At 42.8% G+C, this 13,058-nt stretch overlaps 1 protein-coding gene across 1 annotated transcript in view; it reads left to right on the top strand.

The window, feature by feature from the left end:
• Window positions 1-13,058, top strand: part of MINK1 (misshapen like kinase 1) — a 1,658,622-nt gene that overhangs the window by 1,520,939 nt on the left and 124,625 nt on the right. The window contains exon 29 of the mRNA XM_044077078.1: window positions 5,017-5,160. Coding sequence (XP_043933013.1) covers window positions 5,017-5,160 — 144 coding nt within the window. The remainder of the gene's footprint in view (window positions 1-5,016; window positions 5,161-13,058) is intronic.

Raw genomic sequence — 13,058 nt, forward strand, 5'->3', positions numbered from 1 at the left:
ATAAACTTAACATAACAGTAGATGTTGCAGTGTGTCACTGCTGAAGTAGCCACACCTTCTTTCCATCCCCTTATTTTTGTATTTTGTATGCTAGCACAGGGGATTTTTATTACTATGGATCCTATGTGGCAAGGCTATAGCCTGCTTCTTAGTCAAGAAATTGGAAACTTTGGTGGCCTAGGCACTGATTTTACCCTACTTCACTTGCACTGGGCAGTGGCTAGGACATGTGGAAGGTTCCTCAAAAGCTTTGCTGGTCTGATCCTTGACAGGAAGCTCTGTATAGCTTAGACTACTGCAGCAGTGATCTATTCAAGCATCTACTATTGTGGTAAGTTTGCTTACAGAATTGTACTTTGATAACTCTTCTCCAAGTGTCCTGATTGTGTGGGGACCAGCAGTAGGTGCCCCCCCCCCAAATTTATATCTTTTGACTTCCCCATTAGAAAGTTGTCTCCATTCTGATGATGCCCCTCACTTCCTGGTTTTCTGTCGGTGTCAAGAACTATAAAGAGTGGGTGAATGCTTTGCTTTACTCACAGAAGTGCAGTTTCTTCTTTTGGGAATGTTTCTCCTCCAAGCTTACCAGATGCTAGTGTATACTTGTAGTTAGCCTCACGGGGCTTCAGTCTCCTTTCTCTTGTAGTTGTGGGGTAAATATCTTTAACTGTATACAGTTAGGCATTCCATCTTCTGGTCCAGGATATGGTCTTGTCCAGTCCTTTACAGTAGTTGCCCTCTGCCCTTGCTTGTTCTTTCCTTGTCAGACTTGGTCATAGTGATTCTGAGGTCTGCCTTTGCAGGCAGCCTTCTCTATTTATTTGGAGTTGAGCATCTTGACTTGACTGCTCAGCTGCCTTACTTGCTGTGCAATGGTCCTTGGTCGTCTCCTACCCAGGTGATTTTATTGCACAGGAAGCAACCCAATTATAGGGACCCATCAAGGTGGGTTATCAGTGTTAGATATAGTGGATATCACTTGCTGTACAAAGATGACCCCCCTTGTTGAGTCTAGAATGTTCTTTCATTTGCTTTTGGATCCCCTGCAAGCTGGACAAATACATTTGTTACTTATTAGCAATGAGGGTGCCTCATTTTCACTGTTCTTAGATTTCAGAAGGGCCCTTACTGTTGGCAAAGGGCCTTAACTGCCAAGAGCTGGAGATTAGTGCTCTATGTAGTCATTGTGTGTGCCATCTTGGGATGCTTTTTTCCCCAAGTGCAGGAGCTTCTTGGATCCAACATATTCTGTTCATTGGAGACTCATCGTAAGACGCACTGATGTCCCTCTCACCAGGCTGAGTAGGGAGAAAGTCACAGTCAGTTGCTTATCGGGGGCTAGGGTTTGCAACATAATGCACGCACTCAGGTCATTGGACCACAAGTACCAGTATGACTCATAGTCCACGTGGGAGTAAATGACCTGAGACCCAACTCCCTGGACTATATGAAGAGAGATCATGATCATGAAGCTCTTGGAATATGTCTCAGGCTGGTACGAGCCTAGCATTGAGCATCATTTTACAAGGATGATGCCACAATGTGAACAAAAGATGATTAACTTTAATAATTGGCTTAGTTTCTGGTGTCATTCTAAGGGGGTGCAATATTTGTCAACTTTGAAGGAGATAGTAAACAGACCATGCTTTGCAATGGATGGTCTGCACCTCTCCCCTCTAGGCTTTCAAATATTAGCTGAAATATTGCCTTCCCCCATGGTGTCTTTTTTTAGCCAATGCCAGACTGAAAGTTCTTCTGACATAGCAAATCAAAACCAAGAAAATCTAAAGGTATTATGCTCAATGCTAGGAGACTAAACAAAAAAAATCCAGTCCCTAAAAGCTCTCTTCACCCTAGAGAATGCTAATGTCTGTGCTGTCAGTGCAACATGGTTTAAAGCTGCTGAGAGCACACCAACAGTGCAAGGTTATAATGCCTTCCACACATTTAGACCAGCTACTCCACAGACAGGAACTAAAGGTGGCGGTGTCTCTATTTGCATCAAAAAAAAATGTACCTTAAGGCTTGTCAAAGAAGACAATGCACTTGAGCTGCTCTGTGTTCAAATCACCATAAGCAAAATCCAATATGCCAGCTATAGGTCCCCCTCTACGACCCAGAAAACCCATACTATGAATTTAAGCTTGCTAGAAACACTAACTGTCCAACTCAGTATCATATACATGGACGACTTTAATTATCCCACTATTACTTGGGCATCATATATAACACCAAATGTACAGGCACCAAGATTGCTTGATTGTGTAAACATAAACTTCCTGAACCAGATAGTCAGTACATCAACCAGGGGGTGCAACCATACTGGATCTGGCCCTCACTAATATGAGAGAGTGCTGCACACCACATAATGTAATGTCTGTCCTGGTAAGGTCAAACCACAAAATGGTCTCCTTTGAAGTAAAAATAAAACCTGGACCCCCAGCTAAACCTGGAATATCCAGGAACTACTCTTAAGGCTAACCTCCTGCTATGAAGTGATAATCTGGCAAAATTTCAAGCCCCCATAAACTCTGAGAACACTGCTGCCTATGCAGAAATGTTCATTGAAACCATGTTAATAGCTGCATAGAGGCAACTGTTATACCCACCAGGATGAAGTACAGAACTAACTGAAAAAACAAGCCACCCTGGTGGAATCACAAAATCAATAGGCCGTATAACAGAAGGAAAAAAAAAAATTGGGAGGTGCAGTACAAAGCAGGATAAAAGCACTCTCATCAAACTAAACAAACATCTCAGAGGACAAGTAGTTTACCAAAGACAAATTTAAAGTGAATTTTGCCTCCCAGGCCAAGGACAACCACAGGGCATACTTTAGCTATGACCGGAACCTCAAAGGTACAATGCACAATTGTGTGCAGAGTGTATTGTAAATGGAGCCACCTGTACTGAGGCAGAGGATGTAGCAAACCTACTGGCCTGTAAATTCAGCTCCAACTTTACCCCTCTCTCCCCCTCAACCTTCCCTCAGGAAATACCATCAAATGTAACTCCCCTTGCTATCACTAGGGAACAGGTCCTTAATGCTGTCTATAAGGCCGAGAACACAGCTGTGGGCCCAGACAGTATCCCAGGGTGCACTCTAAATGGCATGAAACATGACCTGTCAGGGCCTCTGGAATTGCTATTTAACTATAGCCTCCAAACAGGCTTCATGCCTCTTGAATGGAGAACAGCAACAGTCATCCCTCTGCACAAAGGTGGGCCATCTACAGACCCTGGAAACTACAGACCCATAAGTCTCACTAGTTTTGTATGTAAAGCCATAGAAAGAGTTATCATGGAAATGCTTAATAGTGATGTAGTAAACCTCCAGACACTGGACCCACCCCAGTTTGGTTTAGTCAAGGGCAGATTATGCCTACTCAACCTGATGGACTTTTTTGAGAAGGTCATCAAAGCATTGGATGAGGGCAAAATGATTCACACTGCCTACCTTGACCTGGCCATGGCATTTGACACAATACCCCACTCGGACATTGTTGGCAAACTCAAGAAGGTAGGTACAAACTCATATGTCCACCTGGTGGATAGCCAGCTGGCTCACAGGACAAAGGAAGTAAAATTGGGGAGTCCACCTCTCCAGAGAGGCCAGTCACAAATGGAGTTCCTCGGGGATCAGTCCTTGGACCGCTCCTTTTTGGTATTTACTTCTCTGAAGTCAAGGCCATTGTCAGTGGTATTTGGCTAACCAAATTTTTGCAGATGATTGCAAATTAGGAGTGGTCATGGAGTATGACATTGACACAAATGTTCTTTAGGAGGGGCTGCCACAGACAAACTACTGGTGTCAGAGCCATGGACTAAAACTAAATGCAGAGAAATGCATAATAGTATCCTTCGTGAAGTCGTCTACTCGTGGTAACTATCATATCGACAAAATATCCCTTAGAATTAACCCAGTAGTCAGGGGCTTAGACACACTCACAGTAATATGGCCTTTTACCATCACGTGTCTACAGTTGAAGAAATAATTCTATGTTGCGCAACTTGTAAACAAAGGTATGGCATCCAAGTCCAAGGACGTCATTGTTCCACTGTTTTCGGCATTCATCAGACATATCGAGTACAGTGCCCTCTTAGATATCTAACCAGGCATATCCAGCAATTAGAACTTCCACAGAGATTCCTCACCAAAAGAATACAGGGCTTAAGTAAAATGTCCTATGAAGACTGCCTCAAGGCTCAGGCCCTGTATTGTCTCCTACAGGTTTTTGAGGGAAGATGTATGCCTGATATGCAGGGAATTGTCAGACCTCACACTGATGGACCTCCTGCATATTTGCAAAACAAACAGCACCAGAATTACACATTCTAAAGACTTAAACCTTGCCTGTGATATAAGTAGGACCTACTGGAGAGACAGATATGTATCCCAGAGATTACCTTGTCTCTGGAACAGGCTCTGCCCATCCATGTGAAGCAGAGTTCCTCCGTAACCCAATTCAGGTGCATCCTGGACTGGACAGTTGAATGGGAACAGGAAATTAATTCCTGGTTGGCACCTTTGTCTGTAATGGGCACAATCCCAGGCCCTAGCTTGAAAAGGTTTCATCTCCCAAGCCCCTGCTTACACTTGTCACGAGTATCAGAACCTGTCAGAGATTTGGGATGCATGACTAGGCTTAAATGGTCATTAGCCTAGTAAACACCTATGAAAGTATGACAAAATATGAGTGGGTGGTGAGATGAACTCTGGTACTGGACTAAAGAGAGTGCTGTTTGTAAATAGACTGCCTTATGTTTTTTTCCCCCAGTTTTTTTGGTAGAGTCCATTGTTTATAAATGAAGATGGAGAAATATTGGGATGTGTGAGATTTAACCTCAAGAAGACATTTCACGCTATGTGTCTGTTTTTAAGTAATATTTTAATAAAGGTGTGAACTTTTTTTTTTGGCTGCATTTGTCTTCTGTTTACTGTGACCTTGTATATCTACAGCATCATTCTGTCTTGATTTCTAATTTAATTGCTTCATTGTGATTTTCTTTTCCAAGGAGTAAACCTTCTGGTTGGCACTGAAAATGGGTTGATGTTGCTGGATCGTAGTGGTCAGGGCAAGGTCTACAGTCTTATCACCCGCAGGCGATTTCAGCAGATGGATGTATTGGAAGGGCTAAACTTGCTCATCACAATATCTGGTAAGATAATTATTTTCCATCGTTTAGAGCATATTTTTGTTTTAATATTTGTCATCAATGAATTGGCTGAATGTAAAGGGACCAGCAAAGCTTTCTTTTTGTCATTGAGAAGTTACACGAGTACCGCAAGTGTACGAGATGCACAAGGTGGGCAGCTTTTTAAAAAAAAAAATTAGTAAAGTAGCCACCCAAGAAAAAGCTAGTTTATACCTTTTTGTCAACCAGATAAATGGTTAGTAAAAGATCAGTTCAGTTATCCATTATGCCAGATGCAGATGCAAGTGTTAGATAAGCATTACTCTTCTTTGAAAGCATTTTGCTGATGAGCTGTACACACAGAAAACGGAAAAGTAGACAGTATTGTTAGTTGTGTATTTAAAGAAGCATGATGGCTAAGTGGTAACATCTGTGCCTTACAGCTCCAGTGTGTTTGTGTGTGTGTGTGTTCCGTCACTGTGATTGGATTTTCTCCTGGTACACCAGTTTCTTCCCACTTTCCAAATCTGAGCTGGTTAATTGACTACTTAGTGTTTTACTTTGTTATTTTCATGTTTGCCATTTTTGTCATGCGTAGTTGAAAGGGGTCTCAGGCACAACTCAGTGTCACTGTTAACTAATACATTATACATCTCGACTTGTCTAACCTGCCAGTATGGTGTGCCAGTCCTGCACATACTGCTGCTTTATCATGTTTGCCGTCTTTCATACAAGCCTCCCACTTAATCTTACCCTTCATATACTCATGACCATTTTTAGTGGTTATACAGTTGCACTTTTTATTGCTCATACCTTTTGGGTTTACATGTTTGAAGTTATCTTGATGTTGTTTCCATTTTCTTTGGACTGTTTGCACATGCCATTGGTCAAACAGATCTTTGTTAGGCTAAGTTTCACACATCTACTAAAATTTGCTCCTGCAGCACAAGATGAGATACCCTGTATGCTATATCCCTCTTCTAGTTACGACTTTGCACATTTTGGTCTTAACATAGTGTTCATCTCTTCTGTCCCATTTCATTAAATTTGATGCAGTTAATAGTATTAAGTATGTTAGACATAGCTTGTGTAATTCATACCCCTCAACCTGCAGACTTTGAAAATGGGAACAAAGGCCCATGAAAAATAGGAACATACAGCAAACAATCTGGATATCCAATGAGCATAAAATTTGAATACCAAATATAACGACTCTTCCTGCTTCCTTTAGGAATGAGGGGTACTACTAAGAAACATGTTTTAAAAAAAAAAGTGAGAAAATTAATGGAAAATGTATGCATGTTATCAGAGACTGTAGTACAATCATTGGACTTCGGTGAACTGTATCACAAAATTCTACCGCACAAGATCATTTGTCAGAAAAAGGGAGTTGTAAGATGGTATCCTCTTCCTTTAAATTATTGTTGCACCAGTATGTTTGTTTAGTTATATATATTTGGTTACCAGGGTAGTGATCTGATCATTGACCAATTTGTCTCAGCCTGGGTGAAATACAAAACATTTCACAAAGAAATCATAAATTTAAACAAACAATTCAGACTTTTTACATAGAAAAAAACTGTGTATATATTTCTGTGAACAAGAGCAGTTCTGTGTACAGTCAGAGTATAATGTACAATATGTACATTAGATGTTCGTGTTTCACTGTTGCAGTCATTAAATTTGGGTAATCTGCTGGCAGGTTGCCCTCAGTCGGCCTGATTTACAAAGTGTTTGGTCCTGCGTCAGTTGCTGTCCCTTCTTCCATGACTTCAGGTCATCAGGGGTATAAAACATGCAGCCGACACCATTACATCAGTCTTTCTTGCCACGTGGTGACCAAAGCAGAAGCAGTTTGCAAGTGCCGGTCGGCCGACTCCTGAAATTTTCGTTTTTGAGTTTCAGAACCAAAGTCTTCAACTTAAAGCTAAGTACCCCGTTGGGGAAACTTTTTCTTGCTCCTTACCGATGTCAGTAAAAGTTAATAATTGTATTACTTGTGGGAAGCAAATACCTCATAAGGATTTTCATTTGTACTGTATTCCTTGCCCTAGGCCCTGACCACGACGTACCTTGCCGTCAGTTTTGTGCTTTATTTAATCAGCGCACTATTTGTCATCTGTACATTTTTGCTTCAAAATATTTCGGTTCTCGGTTTAATTATCCAGAAATGACGTCGGTTAGCCCATCTGACTACCGATATACTGAAAAAACACAAAGAAAAAGACAGACTGGCCGTGAGGTCCAAAACTGCCGACAACGCTTCTCCTAAGCCAGTCACCAGTTCGCCGGTACTCAGATGCTTTCGCAGCCCCTGATACCCGCTATTTCTGATTTGCAGGCCTCTACCGAGACCCATTCGGAGTCCGGTATGCCACGAGATGCTTCACATATGGAACCTGCGAGTGTCTCTTCCTTGGATGGGTCCAGAGCCACTGTGCAGGCACCCGGCTTCTGAGGGTGTATTCAGGCCTACAAACTTGCATATTAAACAGACTCCAATTTCAGTGCCAAGGCCTAAATCTCGATCTATGTCTAAAATACCGACGCCCAGGCCACATGTTCAGGCCCATATGCCTAAAAAACAAATGATCAAAATGGCTGAATATTTAATTACTCTAATCAGGGGTAGTCAACCCTCCCCCCCCCCTCCAAGAGGCCTAGGATTGAATTTGACTGTGAATCTTCTGAACAGGACTCTGTTTCTTCTGACTCTTCTAATGATCTGGATTTGTCCATACCTACTTATGAGGACTCTGATGCAGAGGATTCCATTCCCTCTGCTTGTCTGCCTGAGGATTTCTCTTTTGGGGAAACTTTACATACCTTAAGGGAGCATTCCCACTGGCAAAGTCAGGATTTCTCTGAATGCAAAAAGAGGCTTAGGGATTTCCTCCTTCTTCCTCAGAAGGCCTTTGGCTATACCTCCTGTACTAGATATTGTTGATGATGTGTTTTCAGAGTCCAGTATGGCCCCTGATTCCTTGCCTCCAGCCCCCAGCAAACCAGACAGGTGCTACAGGGTTCCTGGGTCCCACAAATTCCTTTTCAAAAATCCTGTTTCAGACCCTGAAACCATTTCTCAGGGCCCCAAGGGCATTAAGGCTTCTACTGCTAAAAATCCTACCCCTTCTGATAGAGATTCCAGGGCGCTGGATAGATGGGGTAAAAAGGTTTATACTTCTGCAGTCTTAGCAATCAGGGCTTTAAACTGTCAATTCCATATGCTAGCTAAAATATCAACAGCATATCATGGGACTGCTTAAACAGAAAATTATGTTGATTTCTGACTGTGTGGAGAATAAAGATTTGCAGGATTTATTGCATTCAGCTGAATAAGTTAGCAAACATACTTTGCATTGTGGTTTTGATTCTTTAGAGGCCTCTTGTAGGGCTGCTGTTACTGGGTCTGTGCTTAGAAGGCATGCTTGGCTTAAGGAGCAATCTCTGCCTGATCATGTTAAAGCAAAACTTCTGGATGCTCCTTTGCAGCAGGACCGCTTATTTGGCAGTAAGGCTGAAGAAGTTCTAAAAAAGATGGAAGATAAAGCTAAATCTATGTAAACTGTGAAAGATTTCTTACAAGTACAAACTCCTAGATTTAGTAGGCATTGGCCTGCTAAGAACTGGTCCTTTCCAGCTCCTTCCAGAGCCACTCCAGCCAAACGCAGACATTCCAAAAGCACCAGGTTTCAGTCCCAAGGGACTTTAAGAACTAAGCAATGGGGTGCTTCCACTTCCAAATCTGGAAACAACAAGGCACCACCCTATGGCAAAAGTCTCAATGACTTCCCTTTAAAATTGCCAAGCACTTACCTCTTAGCCGCCCCTTTGGGGGGAAAACTGGCTCTTCATTCAAGAAACTGGCAACTTATAACCCAGGACAAATGGGTTTTAAATATAGTGTCCCAGGGATAAAGATTTCATTTCCACACATTGCCAACTCCAAACAGGTGGCCAGACATGCCCCCAAATCAGTGGGCAGAGGCTCAGAAATAAGTACTTTCCCTCCTAAACTTGGGGGCTATTCAACTGGTACCAGAAGAGGAAAAGGGACAAGGTTTATTTTCCAGACTTTTCCTGGTACCCAAAAAAGAAATCATGGCATCCAATTCTGGACTTGTCTACTCTAAACACATTTCTGGACATACCAAAATTCAAGATGCTGACTCTTCACCAGTTACTTCCTATGCTAGGCAAGGATGCCTGGTTGGCAACTCTAGATTTAAAAGAGGCTTACCTGCATATCCCAATCGGGGAATCTTGCAGAAGATACCTACGCTTCAAAGCAGGCTACATGCATTATCAGTTCTCTGCACTGCCCTTTGACTTGTCTACTGCGCCCAGGGTATTCACAAAGTGCCTGGCTCCAGTAATTGCATTTTGCAGACTAAGAAATATTCAAATATATCCATACCTGGACGATTGTCTAATTCAGGCAGAAAACCAGGCCACTCTGCTAAAACCTCTAGCGTTTGTAAAAAGGGTTCTAACTTGTTTAGGGTACATCATAAATGAAAATAAATCACAACTGGTACCTTCTCAAAAAATTACATTCCTGGGTGCAAGCTTGAACACAAATGCCCAGATGGCTTTCCTTACGCCAGAAAAGCAAATTCATTTGGTGACTTACTTCAAACAGGTGGCCACAGAAACCCTGCTATCTGCAAGACAAATACTGCAAGCTTTGGGGCTCATGGCCTCCTGCATTCTTCTAATTCCATATGCAAGATTGCAAATGAGGAAACTTCAGTGGTACTTAAAAAGTTTATGGAGTCAACATTTTCACAGCCTGGAAACAGTGATTCCTATCATACCTTGCCTGTGCCTAGAGTTCCTATGGTGGGCAGATGCCTGCCACCAAAATAAGGGACTGCCATTCACACCACCCGCTGCCATCCAATTCCTAACTACAGACACATCAGACTATGCATGGGGGGGCTCATCTGGTAGGGAAGTGCATTCAGGGCAAATGGAGCCCAAATCAAATGCACCTTCATATCAATCAAAAAGAAATGCTAGCTGTACAGAATGCTCTGACAGCCTTCAAGGACTACCTTCATCCAGGACAACTACTGGTGAAGATGGACAACACCACGGTAATGTGGTACATAAACAAGGGGATACACATTCTTACCCCTCTGCAAACTAGCCATGGCATTGTGGAGCATGGCTTTGAGCTACCAAGTACAACTACAAGCTCCATTCCTGCCAGGAAAGCTGAATGTTCTGGCAGACGAACTAAGCAGAAATCTCATGGATCCACACAAATGGAAACTGGAACCACGGATTTTCAACATGTTGACATGCAAATGGGGGAGCCCGCACATAGATCTTTTTGCCTCACCCCAGAACTATCTGTTGGACAAATTTTGCACAAGAACTCATCACAAAAAAGCCTGGAAAGTGGATGCTCTGTCCTTCAGCTGGAAATCAGTCTATGCCTTTCCCCCTCTGCCTTTGCTCTCCAAAGTTCTACTAAAAGTCAAACAGGACAAGCCAAAAATGATTTTGATTGCTCCAGACTGGCCTCGCCAACACTGGTACCCACTCCTGCGCTGTGTCACACATTTCTCTGTGGCACCTCCCTCAGACACCTTCCTTACTGTCTCAGCAGGAGAACCAAATTCTGCACCGTCAGATCCAAACATTGAATCTTGCAGCTTGGCTAATCACTTATATTCACCCTTAGCATCCTTCAGCAAACTGTGATGGATGTCATTTTGGAGGCGAGAAGACCTAGTACTAGAAAATCTTATGTTGACAAATGGAAACGATTCTGTGCCTGGAATCAGTCTCAAGGGATGAGCACAGCAGTGTCCAATTTACCTCAGATTTTGCAATACTTAACTGAGATGCTTCGCAAGGGCCTGTCTTTTTCTTCCATAAAAATCCATGCCTCAGCCATTTCAGCACAGACCCCCCCCCCCCCCCCTTTCTCTCATCCTCTTCTAAAGCTGTATCTCAGAGGGTCCAAAAACCTGGAATGCCTGGAATCAATCTCAAGGGTTGAGCACAGCAGTGCCCAATTTACCTCAGATTTTGCAATACTTAACTGAGATGCTTCGCAAGGGCCTGTCTCTTTCTTCCATAAAAATCCATGCCTCAGCCATTTCAGCACAGACCCCCCCTCCCTTCTCTCATCCTCTTCTAAAGCTGTATCTCAGAGGGGCCAAAAACTTGAGACCACCCAGGAGAGCTCCAACCCCTGTGTGGGACCTTAACTTTTATTGGAGAAACTCACTCTACCTCCTTTCGAGCCAGCTGCAACTGCAGACTTAAAATTTCTTTCCTGGAAAACAGCCTTCCTTTTAGCAATCACTTCAGCTAGAAGGATATCTGAATTACAGGCCCTTATGGCAGTGGAGCCTTTCATCATCTTTCATGCAGACAGGGTGTCACTCAGGACCAATCCATCATTCATGCCCAAGGTGGTATCCAGTGTGGCTCTTAATCAGTCCATTCATTTGCCAACTTTCTTTCCCAATCCACAGAACAAGGGAGAGTGGATTCTGCATTCATTGAATGTACACAGACAACTTAGGTTCTACTTGGACAGGACTAAATCTCAAAGAAAATCTGAATAACTGCTGGTAGCATGTACTTCAGGGACAAAGGGGAAGGCTATTTCAAAGCAAACCATTTCTAAATGGGTAAGCCATTGTATTAATTTCTGTTATAAGCACCATGGAAAACCTATCCCCCAGGGGATATGATCTCATTCCACCAGAGCTGCATCTACTTCTGCATCCTTTCTCAGAGGTGTTCCTACCAGGGATGTTCTAGAAGCTGCTACCTGGAGTTCAGTTCATACTTTCACCAAGCATTATCACTTACCAATTTTCTCTAAATCCAGAGCTGGCTTTGCCACTGCTGTTTTGCAGGGCCTTATAGCTGGTCCTAATGCTGTATAAATCCATCCTCCCATCCTTAGTATTGGGAATCTACCCAAATGTAATGACTGCAACAGTGAAATACGATGAACATAGTACAGTTGTGTACACTTACCATAAATGTAGATGTTCGAGTGTATTCACTGATGCAGTCCTGGTTACCCTCCCTCCAGCCCCCTGTTTTTCTTTTACTATACCTCTCCTTCTTTTACTATGCTTAAAAGATTTTTTGGTGTATTTGCTTTTGTTTGGATGTATATTTTTGTGTTATTTATATATATATATATATATATATATATATATATATATATATATATATATATATATATATATATATATATATATATAATGTTCATCGTGTCTCACTGTTGCAGTCATTACTCTTGGAGTTATTCTGCTGGCAGGCTACCCGCAGTTGGCCTGAATTCCAAAGTCTTGGTCCGGCGTCGGTTGCTGTCACCTCTTCCCTGACGTCAGTGCGCCAGGGGTATAAAAGATGCAGCCAATGCCATTTTCTTCAGTCTTTCTTGCCACGCAGTGCCCGAAGCAAAAGCAGTTCACACGTGCCTGTCGGCCGACTCCTCTGAGATTTTCAAAATCGAATTTCAGAGCAGAAGTCTTCATTAAAGCTAAGTACCCCGTTGGGGAAACTTTTTTCTTGATCCAGACCCAATGTCAGAAAAAGTTAACAATTGTATTTCTTGTGGGAAGCAAATACCTCATAAGGATTTTCATTCTTACTGTATTCCTTGCCTAGGCCCTGATCACGACCTTGCTAGTGGTCGGTTTTGTGCTAGGTTTAACCAACGCACTATTAAGTGTCGGTACGATTTTGCCTTTCATTACTTTGGCCGAAGGTTTAATTATATAATGCCATCAGAACAGCTGACGACCGAAGTTTATAAAAAGCGCAAGGAAAAGGACAGGCATCCGAGGTCCAAAACCGACTAGGCCCCCGCTAGGCCAGTCGCCGCTTCAGTGAGGTGCTTTCACAGCCCCTGACGCCCGCTACCTCAGAACACCAGGCCG

This window comes from Protopterus annectens, chromosome 7.part0, assembly GCF_019279795.1.
Source record: "Protopterus annectens isolate FY-2018-M chromosome 7.part0, PAN1.0, whole genome shotgun sequence".
Taxonomy (NCBI): domain Eukaryota; kingdom Metazoa; phylum Chordata; order Ceratodontiformes; family Protopteridae; genus Protopterus; species Protopterus annectens.